The 24819-nt window shown below is 45.8% G+C and overlaps 1 protein-coding gene across 2 annotated transcripts in view; it reads left to right on the forward strand.

Annotated features, from left to right (window-relative positions):
* cpne2 (copine II) overlaps nt 1–24819 on the forward strand; it is a 269036-nt gene that overhangs the window by 166488 nt on the left and 77729 nt on the right. For both annotated transcript variants that reach the window (XM_078544157.1, XM_078544158.1), the window contains exon 12: nt 7946–8000. In XM_078544157.1, coding sequence (XP_078400283.1) covers nt 7946–8000 — 55 coding nt within the window. The remainder of the gene's footprint in view (nt 1–7945; nt 8001–24819) is intronic.

The raw sequence follows: 24819 nt of genomic DNA on the forward strand, positions 1-24819 counted from the left end.
TCAGGCAGGGAAGGTGCAATCGATGTCAGAGTTTCTGAGCTGGTGAGGGGAGGAATTGGAAAGCTGCTTCTGATTGCTCACAGGTGACTCCTGCTGAAAGTAAACCCAGGTGACTCCTGCTGAAAGTAAACCCACGTGCAAATGTCTGGCGATTACGCTGTAAAACACGGCTGTCACCAATGGACTTACCTACTTGAGCTCATGTCTGAGTGACAGGCTTGGGTGACAGATGCTTAGCCAGCAATGAGGGAATGAGGCAACTTGATGTTGGAGAAAATTGGCTAGGGAAGGAAAAGAAAGTGCAGAGGTATGCATGAGTAGTTGAATTTAGTAGATCCATCCTCACCCCCCACCAACACCCTCCTTCATTTGAAGCCACGCACTCTTACAGACCTATTCCATGGCAACAACCATCCTCCAGTGCCTTGCCCTTTTGGTCATTCTGAAACCTTGCACTATAGGTACCCATGGATTATTCGCTCATGGAATGCATCACAGGTATGTCCGAGATCAAGGCCAGGAACATTGGGTGACTTGTCTGAAGCATGTATTTTCTCTCACTTCTCTTACCCTCACTGACAAACATCAATTACATGTGATCCTACGCTCTCGCTCTTATCAGTAGGGAGCTCCTTGCAGAACTCCCCAATTACAAATCCCCTAAAAGAGCTGTTTCTTTGACCAGATGAACATGACAATTTGTAAACCACCTATCTGATGAAGTGAAAAGAAAATAGAAATGTTGGTCCTGATATGAATGGGGATGGTAGTGCGTGGGGTTGGGGGACTAGTTTTGCAATCAGGAAAACCCAGAAGAATGCTGAATTTAACAGCAGGTCCTGTTTGACATTTTTGGACACCATTTCCCAGCTGGAGCCAGAGAGATTGAAAGCTGGCTGGCTGCTTGGTTTTTAAAAAAATTCATTCACAGGATGTAGGCTTTGCTGGCTGGGCCCGCATTTATTGCCCATCCCTAGTTGCCCTTGAGAAGACGGTGGTGAGCTGCCTTCTTGAACCGCTCCACGTGGTGTAGGTACACCCACAGTGCTGTTAAGAAGGGAGTTCCAGGATTTTGACCCAGTGATAGAGAAGGAACGGAGATATATTTCCAAGTCAGGATGGTGAGTGACTTAGAGGGGAACTTCCAGGTGGTGGTGTTCCCATCTGTCTGCTGCCCTTGTCCTTCTAGATGGTAGTGGTCGTGTGTTTGGAAGGTGCTGTCTAAGGAGCCTTGGTGAGTTTCTGCAGTGCATCTTGTAGATGGTACACACTGCTGCCACTGTTCATCGATGACGGAGGGAGTGAATGTTTGTGGATGGGGTGTCAATCAAGTGGGCTGCTTTGTCCTTGATGGTGTCAAACTCCTTGGGTATTGTGGGAGCTGCACTCATCCAGGCAAGACTGTGTCTTGTAGATGATGGACAGGTTTCGGGGTGGGCAGATCTTCGTCACCAAGTGGACTGGAGGGAAGGAGTGAGAAAGATCATGGGGTTCGTGAGGGCATTGATGGGGAAGGGGTGTGGAGTGGAGACTGGGGTTTTGAGGATGACGTTGGTGGGAGAACCAGGGAGATCAGGGTGGAGAGGAAACAATCTTAGTGGGGAGAGGTGTAGAGAGATTGGGGAAGGAGGGGTGAAAATCTTGGGGAGGACTTTAGGAGGTTATCAAATTGCCATGCAGGGCTTTCTGATCACTGGGGATATTAACTGGTTTGCTTGATGGGTCACAAGAACCACTCCTGATCTGCCTGGCTCACAAGCAGTGCTGGAAAAGCATTTACCTCTTCCATGGGCAGTCCTTACGTCCCTTTAGCTGCTAGGTTTCATGAAGCCTGGGAAACCCAAACAGTCGGCCTTAAAACTGGAACAGAGAAAAAAACTCGGAGCCATGCAGCCTCATTAATTTAAATGAGCCACCCAGCTCCTGGGAGCAGATTGGTGGCCCACAGCAACCCACCAATCCCTCCTACCCCACACCCATGTCCGGCCTAAGTTCAAACCTGGAAGTGGAAGCATCCAAGGCGGATTGGATATGGGTTTACCTTTTCTTCACACTTTTAGTTGGCTTCCAACCCAAACTCAAATGTATTTTGTTTAGGAGTGGGGGTTAGGGTGGGGGTTAAAATTCACCTTGGGCAGGATGTTTAGGCCGGCAGGCAGGCGCTATAGGCGGGTCCGGGATCGGCCGGGGAATAGACTGCCGACCGCAATTGGCCCCCGACCGCAAATTCACACTGGCTGGCCCATTAATGGCCAGCCAGCCTGAAGCGCACACTAAAAGGCTCAGTGCTGCTGGGGTGGGGGCAAGAGGAGAACGAGCGCTGAAGTCAGCGCAGGCGAGTGCTCACAGAGGGCCCCCTGAAAGCAAAGAGCTGCCTCAGGGAGCTGAAGACCTGAACAACCTAAAATAAAGGCCACAGAAACCGGAAAAATGTGTCCAAGCTTCATAATCAGTCACCTGAAAATGTAGGTAATGAAAATGCTGTCTACAGAAGTTTATTTTAATTTTAACTTATCATGGAAACCACATCACGACCGTGGATGAGGTTTCCTGAAAAATGCAAAGGCTGATTCGCCCGCCCGCCAACCATAACATTGGATGGGCACAAAAATTTCTGTTAATTGCGCTGTTAATGGGCTTAATTGCCCTCTTAATTGTTGGCAGGTGCGCTTCCGAGCTTAGCGCGTGCCCACCGACCAAAATATCGTGCAATGACGTTAGGACGCTCACCCAACGTCATCACGCGCTATTTCATGCTCGAACAGGTCAGGCACGCACCCGCCCGCTCAGCGAAAAATTCTGCCCCTTGAATTTCTCACAGGCCGAAGGAAATGGGATCGTAGAATGGGGGAATGCACAGATAAAAAGTGGGAAGCAAATAAAAGTATAAGAAGTATGTACATTAATTGAAATGAGGCATATTTGTCCCCTCATTTTAGGCCCCTCAACGACGGGAAATATTCTGTAACCTGTCTTATTACTCTGTAAATTTAAATGTGTTTATCAAATCAATCTCTCAATAGCCTCATTATTTACTCATGGATGTGAAGGATCTTAGCCAGTGTATTCTATGCCTATATATATATATCATGCAATGATTGAAAGACCTCAAGCTCAATGCCAACTGGGGGACAATAATCAGTTGTTTCCATGGTAACAGATACTCTTTTTTTTGATTGGCATGCTTGAACCATGGCTGTCTGAAAAATCTTACACTTCCATTGGGGGAAGGCTGGGTGATGTGGAGGAGCAGAGAGATTTGGGGTTCAGGTTAGCAAGATGTTTAAAGCTGCACGTAAAGTGGAGAAGGGCTGGTTGGTATGAGGTAATAAAAATGCAAAGAAAGACATGAAAAATTGGGGATGATTCGAAAGATGCATCTAAAATTACAGCAGGATGAGGCAGAGCAGATTGTTTCTAGTGATTAGGGGTTCTATATTGGGATATACATATAAAATAAAACATGAAAGATTTAGGCCAGACAACAGGAGAAACCCATAGGGCAGAATTTTTAGCTCGGCATGCGGGCGGGCACCAGGTCCGCTCAAGCATAAATTAGCGCATGATGATGCCGGGCAAGCATCCCAATGTCATCCCGCGCTCATGCGATATTTCGGTCAGCAGGCACGCGCAAAAGTCGGAAGCGCGCCCGCTGACAATTAAGAGGGCAATTAAGCCCATTAAAGTTCCAATTGTCCTCGATTTTTTTTGTGGTCCGTCCAACCTTATGGTTGGCAGACGGGCGAATCTGCCAAACTGACTTTGTATTTTTGATGAAACCTCATCCAAGGGCAGGATGAGGTTTTCGTTATTAAGTGAAAAAAAAAAAGATGTTTGGATGGACTCTTCATCCTTTATATGATCAGGTGACTGATCCTGATGCGTGGACATTTTTTTCTGGATTTTAAAATCTTTATTTGATTGCTTTTAAAATCTTCAGCTCCCTGAGGCAGCTCTCTGCCTTCAGGGGGCTTTCATTCCACGCTCCCCCGCGCCCACGTTTACGTCAGCACCTGCCCTCCTCCCGCCCCCACGCTGAACATTTCAGCACACGTTTCACGCTGGCTGGCCGTTAATTGGCAAGCCAGCATGAAATCGCAGTCGGGGGCCAATTGCGGGCGGCAGTCCGTTCCCTGGCCGCTCTCGGGCCCATCGAACTAAAAATCCTGCCCATGCACACAGATGGCCATGAGGCAGTGGGATATACAACTGAGGTTGGTATTTGAAGCAAAACTGTGTCAATATCTAGGAATAGATTAATGGAATAAAATCAAGGCTGACACTCCAGTGCAGTACTAATGGACTACTGTGCTGTTGGCAATGTCCTCTTTTGAGTGTGACATTAAAGCGCAGCCCCGCCTACTCTCTCAAATAAACCTAAAAGATCCCATGGCACTATTTTGAAGAAGAGCAGGGGAGTTATCCCTGGTGACCTGGCCAATATTTATAACCCAACCAACATCACAGAAGCAGATTCACTGCTCATTATCACAATGCTTTTCATTGGAGCTTGCTGTACACAAATTGGTTGCCGTGTTTCCTACATTATAACAGTAACTACTACATTTGAAGGCTCTTCATTGGCTGTAAAGTACTTTGGAGCATCCTGGGGCATAAAAAATGCTATATAAATGCAAGTATTTGTTTCTTTCTTTATTGACTTGAAGAAAATCACTTGACTTTTCTGCTCAGGTCCTGGAGTGGGATTTGAATCTTAGGGTGGAATTTTACGGCCCCATCACGGTGAGGCCGGGGCTGTAAAATGCGGTGAATCATTCAAAAGTCCATTGACTTCGGTGGGACCATAAAGTCCCACCGGTGTAAAATCCCCCCATTGATTCCTTTGACTCAGAGGTGAGGATGCTACAAAATGAACCATGACTGACACTCAAAGAAGTGTCAGAGGCTAAGGACATTTGGGAGCAGGGCGAGAACATGGGATTAGGACTATGGATCATATACAGGAGAAACACCAAATCTGGACATGTGGGGCCAAAGGCCTGTTTCCATGGGTAATTTCTAGGTAATTGCACGTGTAATTATACCATTGGTCCCTGCCAGCCATGAATCATGCCACAGTGGCATTGATGCTGTGGAGCAGCTTCAACTGACTTTTTCTTCCAACTCCAAAAAGGATTCCCCTTCAAAAATGTATCGCCAAGATCGTGAATAGATTCTCCGGGAATTTCCTCGGGGCTTCTGTTGCCGCACCTTCGGGGGAAGTTCATCGGAAATCCCATTTGCACATGGGAAAGGGGTTTCCGCCAAAGTTGCAACCGGAATGGGAGAAGTTCTGAACAAATTCCTGCCAAACATAAACCCTGAGGAGGGGGAACCAATATTTTCTTTTAATTTAGAATCTTAATAAACAAAGTCACTCATGGTTCATTGGCCCCTGGTAGCCACATGACTGTTTCTATAGTAACTGCTGCTCATTTATTTTTGAGCTTCTATTCAGTGTTATGACAATGTGAACAAACCTTACTTGTCAGTGCTCCATGGTAGCCATCGCTCTTTGTTCCTTGGTGGTAGCAAAAAATCATAAGGAATAATTTCATATGAGCAAAGTCATTTTACAATTTCAACTGATTTTTCTTTAGCCCCAAGAAGATTAATTTATAACTACGGTATGTCATGAAGGCCAAACTGGAAGGAGGGGTTTCAGTATTTTTCTTCCTTTATTAAGAAATGAATCATACATGTGTAGCACAAATAAGTAAGCAGTGAGATAGCAGGAAATATATTAAATATAGTAAGCTAGCAGAGACCTACAAAATGTTTGCGGTCAGATTAGTATCTTTGTTGCAAATGTACTTCTCTAAATACAGGATTTCTAATTATTATTTCACCAAAACAGAATCAAGACTTCTCACTCTGAAAAAAGCTGCATAAAGCTGCTCATGTGTAAAAATGGGCCTAGGAATATAAATAGAACTCCTGTTAAGAGTCTGACCTTTTGACTTGTTTAAAGTCATAGTATATGCAAGTTTAATTGGGAATTGTGTTCTCCTGAGTTGTAAAAGCAGGTTTACATCTGATGGACTCAATATTATTTCAGGAATAAACACTCTATTTCCTTGAAAACTGCCTGTTATGATTTCAGCATCTACCATCGAAGAAAACAGCTCCCTAACTACTAATCTTGTTCTACGATAAAGTCCTTGTTTAAGTTTCAAGTTTCACAGCAACATTATAACTGCTCCTTCCTTGGCTCTGAGCTTGTGCAGTGTCATGCCCTTTGAAGTTAACCTGTGTAGAAACTCTAGAGTATACAGACTGTTATCACCTTCTTTATCTATAGAATCAACACTGGTATGTTCATTTAATTTACCACACAGTTTTGCTGAAACTTTTTCATTCAAATCTAGCGAAACTTCATTTTTAGCACAAAGAATAGCTTTTGAATAATAGGATGTAACAAAGAATTGTCCCAACCATTTTGCCATACTTAACCCAATTCTATCGTCATGGCTTCAAATCCCACCATGGCAGCTGGTGGAATTTAAATTCAATTAATAAAATCTGGAATTAAATAGCTAGTCTCAGTAATAGTGACCATGAAATTGTTGTCGATTGTCAAAAAAAATCATCTGGCTCACCAATGTCCTTTAGGGAAGGAAATCTGCTGTCCTTACCAGGTCTGGCCTACATGTGACTCCAGATGCACCGCAATGTGGTTGACTCTTAACTGCCCTCTGAAATGTTTGAGCAAGCCACTCATTTCAAGGGCAATTAAGATGGGCAACAATTGCTGGCCTTGCCAGCGATGCCACATGCCATGAAAGAATAAAATAGAATCTCATCCACTCCTCCCAGCCATCCCCTCCCTCCCATGCTAACTCCATTCCATGCCATTCAATCCTTCTCATGCCAGCCCCATCCCATTCTTGCCATCCCCAATCCTCCTATCAATCCCATCCATCCCATCCCTCACGGAAACAAATATCTCCATATAAGGGTAACTTTGTTGTTAGGCTCCCCTTGCCATCCACTGTTTTTGTCCTCCACCAACTCCCCATCCTGCTACCACTGTCCCCACTGACACCAATCATTGGCAACCACATGTGTGCCATGTGCTCCAGTCCTCTTCGCGCCTTATGTTCCTCCACATACAGTCCATCAAAGAAGCCCACCAACAGACGCAGTCTTAAACAGTCCAATCAAAACAGTCGGCACAGAAAAAACATGTTTTAATATTGTTATAGATATTACTGATGCTGATGATGGTGACCAAATATTTGATGCTTTCATAATATTTCTTCATCAGTTATTAGCACAGGCATTAATACTTCTATCTTAACTGGGTGTCAATGGATCACCACTTCCATAAAATAATTTTATTAGTCGATCCTTGATGTCTATATTAAAACTCTTGCCTATCAGTAAAACTACAGGAATTTACCTTTATGGAAGCCATCTATCGCAAAAAGCCCTCCAATTGTTTGCGTAAGATTGTTCTTTTTAAGTGTAAGTATTCTAATGTAAGTTAAAGGCTACAGACATTTTGACTCCTGCTTTGAGATTTTTATTTGCCTGGGGCAGTATTTCTATACGTTCGATCGGGAACTTTGGAACTATAATTCAACCCTATGTGTATATTTGCTAAATAGACTTTTCCCCTCACTAATTCATGAAAGATATTTGACATTTTTTGAATTGTTTTAGTTGCTGAAAAGATCAGTGGCAGATAAAGGAGACAAACTGTACTTTTCTGTACACTTCTTTGCCCCATTAAAAATCGTTTGACATGAGTATGAGGCTTTGTCAGAATTTTGTACAACAGCCCTGTTGTACTTTAAAGTTAGTAATTGTTCTGGCAATTAAAATATTCAATGTGTAGCTCTTCTTAAATAATTGCTGTTGAAAAGAGCTGTTAGAAATCTTGATTTTATTGAAGGAAGAAACCAATTGTTTTTTTCTCTTTCATCTTTCCTCCATGCTATAGTGATAAGATGTTTCCAGCCCTAGGCTTTGGTGCACAGTTACCCCCTGACTGGAAGGTAAGGTTTTCAATTTTTGATATTAACTCCTATTACAATTACTCAGTCACATTTTATAAATTATTGTAATTGAATTTGTCTGAGTCTGTTGAGATCCCATCATTTAAATGCGCGTTACTGGAAGGAATCAGTGGGTCTATGAGTTAGCAAGTTGCCTTTCCAACTCTGCGTGTGTGCACATGCGTGCATGATCCAAATCCCACCCAAGCTGATGAGCTGAAAGTTTCCTCTTGCAGTTGGCTGTTAAAGACCTACATGAACAGAGTTTGGGTACTCACAAGACTGGTAACTTGAGCTGTAGTTCCCTGTTTCTTTCTCCATGGTAATGCCTCAGCCGATCGGTGTCGACTTGCCAACCAATCAGCACCATTTTCTCCTGTAGTGTAAATTGTTGAGTGCTTGAAGTTTGGTATTCTTGAATTTGTCCTGATGAGTGCAAGATAAAAGCTTTGACAACATGTCTCTCTTTTCAGCAATCTTCAAGTTCTGTACTACCAAGTGACTGTTAGTCACAAGACCTCAGTATTACAGCCTGCAATTTTACAATCAGTTGGCCATTTAACTTGCAGAGAGTTGGCTGCCCCTCTAAAATTGGTACTCAGTAGCACCGTTTGGGAAAACTGTGAAGGACTTTAATATGCACCTGACCATACAATACCTGTGCTCAATATTGACACTGGACTTTTAAAATAAAATATCCATTCCCTTGCGTAGTTGCCTCTCAATTTGACAAGTTAAAATGTTCCCAAAAAAAATTAAGACCTTTTTCGGTCTGAAATGAACACAGTACAATTGCTGAATGCGTGAATGATTCACGGTGTGTTTCATGCTGCCTGCTGTCTAGTTTAAAAGGATTCCATTTGTTCTCACTGTAACAAACCTCATTACTTTTTTTCATGGTCTAAGACGGGGCTTAATTTCTCACCTACTGACCGTTACTGCCTCCTATCAATTGTAGTGAATAGAAATATTGACCAAGGTGTTCACACACACATTATGGGAATGAGAATAAATTCCCTGCTTTTCTGTTCACCATTACTGACAAAATGATATCAAAAGACACTTAATTCAAGCATGACCACTTTCAGTTAAGCAGCAGCCTGAGTTTATAACAAAGTTCTATATCAGGGCATCCAGCCTTCGTGTAAGGAGCCATGTTTCAATATTTTTCTCACTCACGGTGCCGGTGAGCATATTTTGGAAAGATGAAGCATTAGAACTTTCTCTTGCTATTCCTTAAACAGCAAAAAATGTGCACTTTGATGAACAAGCTTCAAATGAGAAGACTAATTTATTAGCTTGCTTTCTCGTCACAATATTGAACACTGATTTAGTGAGATATCTGGCATTGTAGTCACCAAACCAGGGTGATTCCTAAATGACCTGACACAACTAAAACAATTGCCCATCATGCATTTAATGACCTCTCATTTACCTGTGCCTACACAACCAAGCAATTTTTTTCCAAAAATATACTTTATTCATAAAATGTGTAAAAGTACATTACAAAACATTTCAACATGAAAATTACAGAAAGTGCCATAGAACCTGACTCTCCATATGTTCCAGTCCTAGGTGCCTCTGTACTAATTGTAATTCCTTCATATTCACAATATACATTCCATGTCAGGCATACAGCCTGGGACAAAACATTTCAAATTGAAAAATTACAGAAAGTGCAATAGAATTCAATTCTCCTTCATACACCGTGTTTCTCTCTGAGGTGCCTCAATGCAATTTCAATATTTTTGTATTCATATTCAGTGTGAGTCATACAGCCCAAGGGGTTCTATAAAATCTCCAGCCCCTTGGTGCACTATGACTAAAAGGCCTTAGACAGTGACCTGTCCCCATTGTGCCTCTGTGGTGGCTGCTCCAATCTTTAGGGTGTCCCTCAACAAGTAGTCCTGGACCTTGGAATGTGTCAGTCTGCAACACTCGGTCTAGGGCATCTCTTTGCAATGGAAGACCAGCAAGTTTCAGGACAACCAAAGAGTGTCTTTTACCGAGCTGATGATCCTCCAGCCACAGTTGATGTTTGTCTTGGTGTACGTCCCTGGGAACAGCCCATACTGATGGCTTTCAGGAGACAGATCAGATCAACTCCTCCCCAAAGCGCTTACTTTGGAATTCCTTCCCTAAACCTCTCTGCTTCTTTAAGACAGCATATCTAGGTGTTAATCAGGAAAATAGATAAATAAATGGTCACAGGAGCCCAAATGGTGATAAATTTCACAGTATAACTATGTTGAAATAGTTCTTTGTTAACAACAACAGCGATTTCTCCCCCATCCATCCCACAGCATTAGTCACTAGTTTTGCACCATATGTTCAAGTTTTCAAAGATCTGGAAAAACAGACTATATTATTCTGCCATGTTGAAATCAGAGTCAGACAAAATTTAGACGCTGAGTTCAACAAAAAGGACAAGCATCCAGATATCGCCTAAGTGTTTTTTCAGTAAAACTTCACCTAGACTCTTATCATGCTGTCATATTCTGTGTAATAGAGCACTCATTTTATGTATTTAATGCATTACTCCATGCCATGCATATATTCCCAAGGCAGTACCGAAAAAACTTCCTTGAAGGTTGAAAGCTAAAGGCACTGCAACGTGTGGAGCTAACGCATGTGGACCAGAAAGATTCCAAATTCAAGTGCTGACTGGGTGACCTTAGCTCAGCTAGAACAAGTGTGCTATAATTGGCCTTGTTACTCCTGACTTGGTGAAATGAATGAGGAAACCATTCTGAAAGGGGAGGTCTTGTGTTGCAGTGGTAGCATCCCTACCTCTGGGCCAGAAGCTCACAGAGGGTTCAAGTCCCACTCCAGGACTTGAGAGCCAAGGAAGGTGCCTTCATAATGTGGCCAAACAACCTCTTCATAACATGACTTCACAATCTCTCTTCCCCACCCCAGCTGCAGCCTATCTCTTCCCTACCCCCCACCCCCCCCATCCCTCTGTTAGGTAGCTTCTCCCTTGCAGCCTCTCTTCTTCCCCCCACAACCCACCAGCGTACTCACCGCTGCTGCTCTGGCGTTCAGGCCTCAGGCTGAGCACTGTCACTCACCTTCCCACTGCTCCTCCAATCACAGGCTGTTTTTGCTCATGCAAATGCAAACGCGGGAGCGAAACAGCCTGTGATTGGAGGAGCAGCTCCTTGCAGAATCTGTCACTTCCGCTTACCTGTATTTTGAACATTGGTCCATGGGCCAGATAGAATCCTTTGGTGTGCTGAATGCTGGCCAACAACCTTGTTTGAACAACCTTGTTCTATATTGTCAATGTACCATCTAGTCAGTCACATTACTAATCCAGGAATATAACATTTAACTGTGTAATCCTGGATGATGTGGTTATATAAGGCATTGAAACAATGGTATGGAAGGGTACGTGATTATGGCGGTGATTTCCTATGTTGTAGCAGTGCCACTGAGGCAAGGTACCGAGTGTGGGGGATGGTAGAAAAGGTACAAGTGTGGGGGTTGGCTGACAAGATACCGAGTGTGGGGGTTGGCTGACAAGATACTGAGTGTGGGGGTTGGTAGACAAGACACCAAGTAGGGGGGATGGTAGACAAGGTACTGAGTGTGGGGGGGGTGGTGGTAGACAAGGTACCAAGTGTGGGGGATGGTAAACAATGTACCAAGTGCGGGGAATGGTAAACAGTGTACCAAGTGTGGGAATGGTAGACAAGGTACCGAGTGTGGAGATGGTAGACAATGTACCGAGTGTGGGGATGGTATACAAGATCTCCAGTGTGGGGGATGGTATACAAGATACCGAGTGTGGGGGATGGTGGACAACGTACCGAGTGTGGGGGATGCTAGACAATGTACTGCATGCGGAGGGGTGGTAGACAAGGTTCCAAGTGTGGGTGATGGTAGACAATGTACCGAGTGTGGGGGATGGTAGAAAAGATACCAAGTGGGGGGATGGTAGGCAAGGTACCAAGTGTGGGGGGGTGGTAGACAATGTACCAAGTGTAGTGGATGGTAGATAATGTACCAAGTATGGGGGATGGTAGACAAGGAACTGAGTGAGGGGATGGTATACAAGATATCCAGTGTGGAGGATGGTGTACAAGGTACCAAGCGGGATACCAGAAAGTATGCCACAGAGTCATCCCAATACATATCTGCACACAGATAGAAAGATTCCGATTAACGCCATGGGTAGGATTTTCCACTCGCTGTGCGGGCGCATGCCAGAGACACTCACTCGAGTGTGAAATAACGCACAATGACATCAGGTGAGTATCCCGATGTCATCGCGCACTTGTGCAAGATTTTGGCCGGTGAGCGCGCTCAAGAGTCAGCAGCATGCCCGCTGACAATTAAGAGGCCTATTAAGGCCATTAAAGCAGCAATGGCTAACGTTACAGTTGGCAGGCAGGCGAATCGGCCAGGCAGCCTTTGGAATTTTGAAGAAACATCATCCAATGGTGGGATAAGGTTTCCATGATTAATTTAAAAAAAGATTAAAATCTTTTGAAAAAATTGCCACCATCCTTATGTTGAGGTGTCTCATTCTGACGTTTGGAAATTTTTTCCCGATTTTAAGTTGCTTTTATTGATTTTAAATTCGTCAGCTCCCTGAGGCAGCTCTCTGCCTTCAGGGAGCGTTCATTCCACACTCCTCTGTGCCCACGCTGACTTCAGTGCCCACCCTCTTCCCACCCCCGCCCCGGCAGCGCTGAGCCTTTCAGCGCACCTTTCACGCCGGCCAGGGGAGTGAAATCACAGCCAGGAGTCGATCGTGGTAGGCGCTCCATTCCCTGGCCACTCCCGGCCCACTGACCGCGACCACCTGCCAACCCCGAAAATTCTGCCCCACGTTGTTTGTGTTGGTCCGTCAGTTGTTAACCGTTCAGTTTAACAACTGAATTTATCTTCCATTGTTGACACTGAGCAGTCAAGCACGCTGGTCATTATTGTCACAATAACATCTTCTTCAAAGATCCAGTTTAATGGATTAACTATTCTACATTAAATTTAATTGTGGCTTAAAGGATCAAAAGGCCGAACTGCAATTTCTATGTTTTGTTTTAAAACAAGTAAATTTTAGTGATTGAAAGGCGATGAAGTTTTTGTGTGGTACAGTCCTTGGGTTGCACTTCCTGAGATTAAGATTAAATTATGTTGTTAGGGAGGAGCAGAAGCATCATTACTATCTGTTCGGCCTGTGCTGTGACTGACGCAGTGCCTGATACTGACACATGGTACAGGAGAAAGAAGCTTCTGTTCCTCTGCACTCTCACCTGCCACCTCCATCAGCACACAGAGTGAGAATCGAAACTTGGAAGCGACTTATTCTGTTCATTGTGTCATAAATTGAGTTTAACAAGTGAGCTCCATTTTTTTCAGATTGTGCCTATTTTGTCTTCTAGAATCGCACCTTTTAATCTGTCAAAACTTCCGTGAATAGGCAGTAATATTATTAGTACAATTGATACTGACAGCATATCAGGTCTGAGGCTGTGACTGTAACGGGACTGATATTAATGTAATGTCTGCAGCCAGAGCATGAAGAATATGATCTTCTGAATACATTATACAATACAATAGAACCCTCTTCTGTTTGAACTTAGCATTGATCAAATCCAATTACTGGAGTATGAAGACACTGTAGTGAACATTCTTTCTTCACTTATTCCAATAAGCCTCACTTATATGTCACAGGTTAGGATGATGTGCATTTCTTGTGATTTTGTCACTGTGGAAGACCAATTTAGAGTACTTCCTCTGTTATATGCTCCTTGTGTGACTCCTAAAGTCTGTCAATGGAGGAGGGAAAATGTGTTCTGCTGAGCTGTGCTGATTGAGAAGTGCATCATTTGCAAACGCTGTGTCTTTAACTGAACGATATCTCTGCTGGTCAAGGAGCAGAAGCTGGGTGACAGTCTCTGTCCATTATAACTCCCTCAATAGAACCAAGTCAGCATACATTAAATACTGTAATCATAAAGTCAGAATATCAAATAAAGTATAAAGCATTCTGGAATCTGGTCCAGCTGATAAACTACACACTTAATGCATTGCCAGTCTAAGCTCCATTTTTGAGATTTAAAAATTCTCATCCTTATACTTGAATCACTCCCTGGCCTTGGCCTTGTCCTTCCCTATCTCTGTAACCACCTTCTATTCTTTTTTATAACAGTCCTGTGAGGCACCTTGTGCTATTGTATTATGTTAAAGGCGCTATGTAAATGCTAACTGTCCTTTGATTTGGTTTGATTTCATACCAGGTTCTTGATAGAAGGCATTTGATATCCCTTATTCTCTCTCACTGGGGAAAGACGAGTTTCCCTTAGATACCTAGTGTAGGAGGTTTAATGCTATGGGACATTATATATACATTATTAATGGCTTCTATTTGTGTACACAGGGCATAATTTCAAAGTTTGCAGATGACAAAAAACTTGCATATATAGTAAATAATCAGGAGGGTAAAAGATTTCGGGAGGACCTAGACAAACTGGTGAAATGGGCAGACACATGGCAGATGAAATTCAATTTGAGAAGTGTGAAGTGATTCATTTTGGTAGGAAGAATGACAAGAGACAGTAGAAAGTAAATTATACAATTTTAAAGGTGGTGCAGGAACGGAGAGAGGAATGTATGTACTCAAATCTGTGTAGGTAGCAGGACAAGTTAAGCAGGCTGTTAAAAAGCAGATCAGATCCTTGGCTTTATTAATAGAGGCAGAGTGAAAAAACAAGAAAGTGATGCTGAACGTTTATAAGTAACCTTTTGGGCCTCGGCTGGAGTATTTATTCAACTCTGTGCACCACACTTTAGGAAGAATGTCAAGGCCTGAGAGAAGCCTGGCGGAAGACAATTACCCAGTTGGTACCGCGGAGGAGAGACTTCAAGTATCTTGAGAGACTGAAGAAGCTGGGGTGTTCTTCTTAGGGGAAGGAAGGTTAAGAGGAGATTTGATAAAGTTATTCAAAATCTTGAAGAGTTTTGATAGTGTAAATAAAGAGAGAAACCTCCAGTGGCAGGGGGGTCGCTGATCAGGGGACACATAAGTTTAAGATGACTAGCAAAAAACCAGCGGCAACACAAGGAGTTTTTTTACACACAGAGGGCGGAATTGTCCCAGATTTGCACTAAGTATGGTAGCAGGCGGGTAAAACGATCTGTTACCCGCCGGCTGCGATGGCAGGTTTTCATGCCGTATCGTCCCAAACCCGCCTTATTATTTATGCACTCTCAGGAAACACGCTGTTTCCATGGCAGGTGGGCTCTCATTTGCCCGCCCACCATCACCCCTCTGCTGCATCACGCCTGCCGCCATATTTAAAGTCCAGCCACAAGCACACATCTCAGTGCTTCCAGACCACCACTGCCACACGGAAGACATGGCCCTGAAGCTGAAGAGGACTGCAGCTCCCAGGTTCAGCGATGTATCCGTCAAGTGCATTTTTGATGCCATGCAGGCCCGCCGGGATGTCCTCTACCCCAGCTCTGGCCGCAGGATGGTCAGCAACAGCACTAACCCGACTTGGGAGGTGGTGGCAGCAGTGGTCAGCCCCAACGCTCTTTAGAAGAGGACAGCCACCCAGAGCCGCAAAAGGATGAATGATCTCCTCCGTTCCGCCAGGGTAAGTCACTCTTCTCACACTCTCAACTCACACACTCACAAACCCATCACACCTCCACAGGGCCCTCACTCACTGCCAGTTCAAGGAACATCACCATTCACTCTTTCACACACACCATCATTGTTCTCATCCCGTCCATGGGACCACTCTCCACCTACACAGGCCGGCATACTTATCATCTGGCCTGACAGTCGGCCTGCTTACACTTTCTTCATCTCTATCCATGCAGGACAAGCTGACACACAACAACGGAGATGTCGCAGACCGGTGGCAGAATGCCCAAAATCAAGGTCCTCACGGACTTTAAAAACAGAGCCATCCAGCTGGCTGGCGAGGATCTGGACGGGCGCTGTGTTGACAGTGAGGTTGGCGATGCTCTACCAAGTGAGGGTCCAGCAGTGCAACATCATTCAGTCAACCATGCTGTGAATGATGTGTCCTGTTTCACAGGCCACTGCCATGCACTAATTATCTCCACTTGCTTTCTGACACATCTGCCAAACATGCCGATAGCATGACCCAGGGCCTCCAATCAAACCCTGAAGAAACCTCTGAAGAGGAACCTGAAAGCACCCTCCCTGAAGTCCCATCACAGCGCTCACCCACACCCTTCACCAGTGCAGAGGCACACACCTCAGTGGAACATGGCTTTAAAATAGCCCCGGGATCACAATCTGGTGAGCACATCGCACTATCTGATCCACAGCAGGTGGAGGCAGGGAATTCCCAGATTTCTGGCACTCGGAGGACTGCTGAAGGCCAGAACATTGCTGAGTCCGAGTATATGACGAGCCTCTGGACTCGGTCATGTCACAGTTGCTGGAGCTGCAAAGACAGGTTCTTAAACATCAGGAAGGGATGTCCGCTGCACTCCTCAGATTGCAAGGCACGATGGAGGAGTCTGTCTGCCTTCAGGCTGAGGTGATAGCGCTGGTATTGCAACGCACCGAGGTCAGCACTGGTAGGATGGCAGCTGCCATGGAGACCTTGGTCCAGGACTTCGCTCCTGCACTGCTGAGCAAGCTCAACTCCATCGCTGATTGGCCTCCAACAGTTTACATGTGAGGGGTGCCAGGCAGCTCGATCACACTCCAGCTTCCCCTGCTCCTCAAGAAGTCAGCCTGGGGCCCTCGGGCACCCAAAGGGAGGAGGATCAGCAGGTGCAAACTCCAGGCCCATCCATCCAGGTGACCCCGAGAGTGTCCAGCCCATCCTCCTCTCCCCTCCTTATGACCTCAGCAGCTCCAGCTCCACAGGCCGACGGAGGTGCCACTCCCACACAGCAGGACCCAGAAAGCAGGCCGGGGCCCTCCAAGTCTCAGCCCTCCAGACGACACCTGCCAAAGTCATCACAGACGGGGCATCACATTCAGCAGGCTGCCTCCACCTGTGCTGTGGATGTCCGGCGAGCACCAGGATGTAGTAGAAAAGTTAAGTTAACAGCCTGGGCACGGGTGTTAACCACTTGCACATACTGTTCACTATTGTTAATAAACTCCCAAGAATAGGAAATGCTGGAAAAAATCAGCAGGTCTAACAGCATCTGTGGAGAGAGAAACAAGGGTTATGTTTGGAGTCCATATGACTCATCTTCAGAGCTGGCTCTTCCTCAGAGCAATATGGACTCGAAACGTAGCTCTGTTTTTCTCTCTCCACAGATGCTGTCAGACCTGCTGAGGTTTTCCAGCATTTTCGGTTTTTGTTTCGGATTTCCAGCATCCACAGTATTTTGCTTTTAAACTCCCAAGGATGTCTCCCTGCCTGTGGCTCCTTGTTCTGATGAGCAGTGTTCGTGTCACTCAGATGTGAAACCTTTCTGCACAAGATAAAGGCAGGTGTCTCAGTCCAGAGCCTCTTCCCTGTGCTCTGTGCAGCCTTCAGACCAAAGTGATGGTCCAGCCTCAAACTCCCTGGAAACATTACTGATGCCTGCACCTCGGCAGTGCAATCATTGCTGCCAGAATGTAGTGGGCAGGCGCCACAGAGTTCTCTCATTTCTTTGTGTGCTCTCAGCACCTTCAAGGAGGGGCTGACCCCCATCTCTTCAGCATCTGTGACCAGTGACGCTGTGCTCCTGAAGGGGTCAGGTGCTGAAGGCAGACAAAGGATCAGATGTTTCTAAAGTTTCATGGCTGTGTCTCTGATATGACCCTGATCATGGAGCGCAAGTGAGCTGCCCTCAGCCAGACAGGAGTCGGACATTCTCAGAGGCTATGTGAAGATTTATGGAGTGTTCTCACTGCATATCATCATAATCCTCCTGCAATCAAGCGACTATTAGGGCCTCCACTGCTTCTCCATGACAGGAGCATTCTCGCAGAGGGTATTCACGCTGCCATAAGCCAGACTGGAGTCAAACGTTCACAGATGTGATGTGAGGATCTATGGAGTTACCTCACTGCATGTTGTCATCATCCTCCACAAATCTAGCAGTTATGAGGGCTTCCCGAGCGCGCCTGCCTCATCTAGCCAGCATGACGGCCTCATCCCCATCATCGTCACCTCCGAGAACCTCCTCACCCTCATCCCAGTCGGTGTCCTCCTCATCGAAGGAGATGTGCAGCTCCTCCGTCTCCTCCTCAGCCAGCTCGTCTCCCCATTGGAGTGTCAGGTTGCAAAGGGCAGATGACAACGATGCGTGACACCCTCTGTAGACTATATTGCAGGGCTCCACCAGACTGGTCCAGGCATCGGAACCTCATTTTCAGCATCCCAATGGTCTGCTCCACCAAGTTGTGAATTGCAGCAAGAGCCTCATTACAGTGTCGCTCTGCTGCAGTCTGAGGCCGCCTCATAGGCATCATCAGCCACGGCCTCTGCGGGTAGCCCTTTGTACCCGAGGAGCCAACCCTGCAGCCTCTGTGGACCCTGGAAGACTCCAGGGACCTGTGACCAACTGAGGATGTAGGCATCGTGCACACTCTCTAGAAACTGTACGTGCACCTGCAGGATGCGTTTGTGGTGGTCGCACACCAGCTGCACATTCAGTGAATGGAATCTCTTGCGGTTGACATAGTTGACCGTGTGTTGTGACGGAGATCTGAGCGCCACATGAGTGCAGTCGATGGCTCACTGCAGCTGTGGGAAACCCGAGACCTGGGTGAATCCAATTGCTCTTGCATCCTGGCTGTCCTGGTCCCAGGCAAAATGCACAAAGTTGTGTGCCTTCGCAAAGATGGCATCCGTGACCTCATGGATGCATTTGTAGGTGGAGGATTGTTAAATCCCACAGAGGTCACCTGTGGAGCCCTGAAAGGAGCCACTGGCGTAGAAGTTGAGCACCATGATCACTTTCACAGACACTGGCAGTGGATGCCCTCCATGTCCCCGTAATGCCAAATCCTGCAGTAGCTGGCAGATGTGACCGACCAGCTCCCTAGACATGCACAATCTTCAGCGACACTGGCTCTCGGTCGTCTGCAGGAATGAAAAGCAACATCTATAGACCCTGGGTGTCACTAGGCACTGGCCTACAACAGCTTGCTGCGGCTCTTGGGCAGCGTGTGTGGGAGCCCCAGCCACCCCTTCTTCCTGAGGTTGCTAATCCTGTCTCTGTGCAGCCAGGAGGCTCAGTCACTCGCTCTCTCCATCGTCTTCGCGCTCTGTAGGCCAGCAGGCATACAGCTAGTTCGCCAGGCTCCATGATCCTGATGTACTCCTCCTGCAGGATGAAAGATAGACATGCGGTTAGCATGGGTGTACTAAGAACCTGTCCTGGTTAAGTGTGATGGCCCCTTAACACTTCCTGTAGAGTGCTGGCCACCACTTGGATGGCCAGAGATTAATGTGCAGCTTGGCTGCCCTGTTAGCTTGAACCATGGGGGAAACTGGTCCAAACGGGGATGCTGACATTTCAAGGGGCTGTGAGCACCTCCAGCAGTGACTGCTCCATGGCCAGCTTTAGCGAGGAGATTGTACAACGTGTGCAGTTGTCCAACTATTCTGCAGTCCACTAAAATGCTCATGAGTTTGCAGTCAGTGCTGGGATGGGACGGGGGGAAGCTCTGGGGAACTTGGTGGCACTTTGATGTCCTTGCGTTGCCTGAGTGGGCAGAGAAGCTAGGAGCCTGGCTCCAATCATATCAACGTGGCTGGGCCTGAACTGTCTCAGCTGCAGAGGAAAGGTCACTTTCTACAGGTTTCCTGAATGCCTGGTCACTTCCCTCGCCCATCGTGCCTCCCCCACCCCGAAAGCTTGTGCACTATATTCAAAGGCAGGGCTACCCTTGAACCCACCCCCCCCCACCCCCTCAAGCCACCAGTCACATGAACGGCTGGGCTGCTCTTAACCCTTAACCCCTGAAGGCCATCAAGCTTGAAATCCAACAGGCAACCCTGGTGAGCACTGCACAACATTACTGTGTACTCACCTCCGGGTTCCCCTTCAGGTGTAGGCCGCCAAGTGCACACCTTTTATGTGTTGTTGTGAAACACATCAGCGTGCTTTCCCGCCAACATGGACGGACGATCCAGCAGGGGAGACGATTCCGGTGGGCTGGCCTGACAATGATGTGCTGATGTATTACAATGAGGTTCCTGACATCCGATGATGGGAAACGCAACCCACCAGGCGATCGCAAACTGGTTTCCTGCTATCATAAAACCGATCACGCCATATTGTCCATTCAGGCCACCGATCATGCCCAACGCCAGCGGGCACATAAAACTCTGCCCAGCAAGCCAGTGTAAGTGGGAATAAATTGCCAATTCAAAGGCGTACTTGAAGAAAAAAATTGCCGGGCTACAGGAAAGAACAGGGACACTGGGACTAGTTGGATGGTTTTACCAAAGAGCTGGCACAGCTACGATGGGCTGAACAGCCTTCTTTTGCACGATATCATTTTATGCTTCAATGGGGGTGCGTTGTTCAATAAATAGGTAATAGTTCTGAAATATTGAGGCAAGTCTTAAGTACCTTTAAGACCCTGTATATTGCCGGTTCCAGGGCATGATGGCATGGGGAATAGGAGAAGGTGTGGGTTTTCTGCAGGAGAGCAGTGTACACAGGAAGCTCCCATTTAAACTAGGCAGACACTGAGAAATGAAAGTTTGATTTCCATTTGCAATTCTACAATACCTTTTGTTGGTGTTTATTGGTGATTTTGAATCTTTTATGCTGGATTTGTACCACGATATGTTACATAGTGGAACTCCCACCATACTTCAGAATATGGCTCTACTTATGTGTTAGAATAACTGAGGGACTTTAGGTTTCCTCCTCATATCCACCATGTAATAGAGAAAGTGGAAAGAACCTACATTTATACAGCGCCTTAGAACAGGTCAGCAAGTCCCACAAACAGCAAATGAATGATCAGATAATGGGCTGAATCTTGTGTGCGCTCCTATTTACTTACCCTACACTGGAGCTCTACATTTCTCGCCCGGACTTCTGCACTGGACCTGCTGAAAATTTACAGCACACTAGTTTCAGGAGTCCTTCCCTTGGAGTGTAGGAGTGTCAGGGGAAGCCAACCTAAGCCACGTCAGGAGGGTAGTCAGGTGGTTGGGTTGGGTTGGGGATGGGGGGGAGGTTGTTGGGGGGTCCATTTTGGGATCGAGGCGGTCAGTATTATAGTTACCCAGGAGTCAGACCTTGTTTTAATCTTTCTAACTTTTCCTGGATAACTATCCTGCTAAATAAGTTGGAACCATCCGAAGTCTCCAATTTTAATTTAGTGTCAGAGATGCCAGACGTAGGGTAATTGCCCAATAGAAGTCCAAACTTCCCGGACAATTCCTGCAGAGTCCTTGCATGGAAATTTCCTAGGGGTCCCTAAGCGTATCTTGGAGGGGACCTCCACGTATGACCGTCCGGAGACCCAAAGATCTGGGCCCATCTGTTTTAGAACCATAGAACCATAGAATACTACAGCACAGAAAACAGGCCATTCGGCCCTTCTAGTCTGTGCCGAAATATTATTCCGCTAGTCCCATTGACCTGCACCTAGTCCATAACCCTTCAGGCCTCTCCCATCCATGTATCTATCTAATTTATTCTTAAAACTTAAGAGTGAGCCCGCATTTACCACGTCAGATGGTAGCTCGTTCCACACTCTCACCACTCTCTGAGTGAAGAAGTTCCCCCTAATGTTCCCCCTAAACCTTTCCCCTTTCACCCTAAAGCCATGTCTTCTTGTGTTTATTTCTCCTAATCTAAGTGGAAAGAGCCTACTCGCATTTACTCTGTCTATACCCCTCATAATTTTGTAAACTTCTATCATATCTCCCCTCATTCTTCTACACTCCAAAGAATAAAGTCCTAACTTGTTTAATCTTTCCCTGTAACTCAACTCCTTAAGACCCAGCAACATCCTAGTAAATCTTCTCTGCACTCTCTCAATCTTACTGATATCCTTCCTGTAGTTAGGCGACCAGAACTGTACATAATACTCCAAAGTTGGCCTCACCAATGTCTTATACAACCTCACCATAACATCCCAACTCCTATATTCAATACTTTGATTTATGAAGGCCAGTATGCCAAAAGCTTTCTTTACAACCTTGTCTACCTGTGATGCCACTTTCAGGGAATTATGTATCTGAGCTCCCAGATCCCTTTGTTCCTCCGCACTCCTCAGTGCCCTACCATTTACTGTGTATGTCCTACCTTGGTTTGACTTTCCAAAATGTAACACCTCACACTTTTCCGCATTAAATTCCATGTGCCATTTTCTGGCCCATTTTTCCAGTTGGTCCAGATCTCTCTGCAAGCTTTGAAAGCCTTCCTCGCTGTCCACAATGCCTCCAATCTTAGTGTCATCAGCAAACTTGCTGATCCAATTCGCCACATTATCATCCAAATCATTGATATAGACAACAAACAACAATGGTCCCAGTACAGATCCCTGAGGCACACCACTAGTTACAGACCTCCAGTCTGAGAAGCAATCATCCACTATCACTCTCTGTCTTCTCCCACACAGCCAATTTTGAATCCAGTTTACAACCTCCCCATGGATACCAAGTGTCTGAACCTTCTGAACTAACCTCCCATGTGGGACCTTGTCAAAGGCCTTACTAAAGTCCATGTAGACATCATCCACAGCCTTTCCTTCATCTACTTTCTTGGTAACCTCCTCAAAAAGTCCTACAAGGTTTGTTAAACACGGCCTACCACGCACAAAGCCATGCTGACTCTCCTTAATCAGCCCTTGGCTGTCCAAATAATTATATATCCGATCTCTCAGAACACCTTCCAATAATTTACCTACTACTGACGTCAGGCTCATTGGCCTGTAATTACCTGGTTTACTTTTGGAGCCTTTTTTAAACAACGGAACAACATGAGCTACCCTCCAATCCTCTGGCACCTCACCCGTGGCTAAGGACATTTTAAATATCTCTGCCAGGGCCCCTGCAATTTCTACACTAGTCTCCCTCAAGGTCCGAGGGAATATCATGTCAGGCCCGGGGGATTTATCTACCTTTATTCGCTGTAAGGCAGCAAGCACCTCCTCCTCTTTAATCTCTATATGTTCCATGAAACTACTGCTTGTTTCCCTTCCTTCCTTATACACTATGCCAGTTTCCTGAGTAAATACTGATGCAAACAAACTGTTTAAGATCTCCCCCATCTTGTGAGGCTCCACACATAGACGACCACTCTGATCTTCAAGGGGACCAATTGTGTCCCTTACTATCCTTTTACTCTTCATATACTTGTAGAAACCCTTCGGGTTTACCTTCACATTATCTGCCAAAGCAACCTCATGTCTTCTTTTTGCCTTCCTGATTTCCTTTTTTAGTATTTTCTTACATTTTCTATACTCTACAAGTACCTCATTTGCTTCTTGTTGCCTATACCTGCTATGCACCTCTCTCTTCTTCTTAAGCAGATTGCCAATATCCCTTGAAAACCAAGGTTCCCTCTGCCTGTTAACTTTGCCTTTAATCCTGACAGGAACATGCAAACTGTGCACTCTCAAAATTTCGCCCTTGAATGCCTTCCACTTACTGAACACATCCTTGTCAGAAAACAACTTATGCCAATCCACTCTTCCTAGATCCTTTCTCATTTCCACAAAATTGGCCTTTCTCCAATTTAGAATCTCAACTCAAGGACCAGACCTATCCTTATCCATAATTAGCTTAAAACTAATGACATTGTGGTCACTGGACCCAAAATGTTCGCCTACACATACTTCTGTCACCTGACCTGTCTGGTTCCCTAATAGGAGATCAAGTATTGCATCCTCTCTCATTGGTACCTCTATATATTGATTTAGAAAACTTTCCTGAACACATTTGACAAACTCCAAGCCATCCAGCCCTTTTACAGTATGGGAGTCCCAGTCAATATGTGGAAAGTTAAAATCTCCTACTATCACAACTTTCTGTTTCTTACATCGGTTTGCTATCTCTTTACAGATTTGCTCCTCCAATTCTCTCTGACTATTGGGTGGTCTATAATACAACCCTATTAGTGTGGTCACACCTTTCCCATTCCTCAGCTCCACCCATATGGCCTCTGTAAACAAGCCCTCCGGGCTGTCCTGCTTACGCACAGCTGTGATATTTTCCCTGACTAGTAATGCCACTCCTCCCCCTTTCATCCCTCCCACTCTATCACGTCTGAAACAACGGAACCCCGGAACATTGAGCTGCCAGTCCTGCCCCTCCTGCAACCAAGTCTCACTAATAGCAATAATGTCGTAATCCCACGTGCCAATCCACGCCCTAAGCTCATCTGCCTTTCCGACAATACTCCTTGCATTGAAATAGATACACCTGAGAACATTTCTATCACGTATGGACCCTTGATTTCTGTCTATACATGCATTCCTCGCTTGACTTTTATCCTCCTCCACCTCACTATCAGCTCTAACACTCTGGTTCCCGTCCCCCTGCAAATCTAGTTTAAACGCCCCGGAGCAGCACTAGCAAACCCACCCACAAGGATGTTAGTCCCCCTCCAGTTCAGGTGCAAACCATCCCGTCGGAACAGGTCCCACCTTCCCTGGAACAGAGCCCAATTGTCAAGAAACATGAAGCCCTCTCTCCTGCACCATCTCCTTAGCCACGTATTTAGCTGCATTATCCTCCAATTTCTAGCCTCACTAGCACGTGGCACGGGTAGCACTCCTGAGATGGTAACCCTGGAGGTCCTGTCCTTCAACTTAGCACCTAACTCCCTAAACTCTCTTTGCAGGACCTCCTCCTCCTTCCTATCCATGTCATTGGTCCCTACATGGACCACGACATCTGGC

The sequence above is a fragment of the Cetorhinus maximus genome, chromosome 6 (assembly GCF_964194155.1).
Source record: "Cetorhinus maximus chromosome 6, sCetMax3.hap1.1, whole genome shotgun sequence".
NCBI classification, from domain to species: Eukaryota; Metazoa; Chordata; class Chondrichthyes; order Lamniformes; family Cetorhinidae; genus Cetorhinus; species Cetorhinus maximus.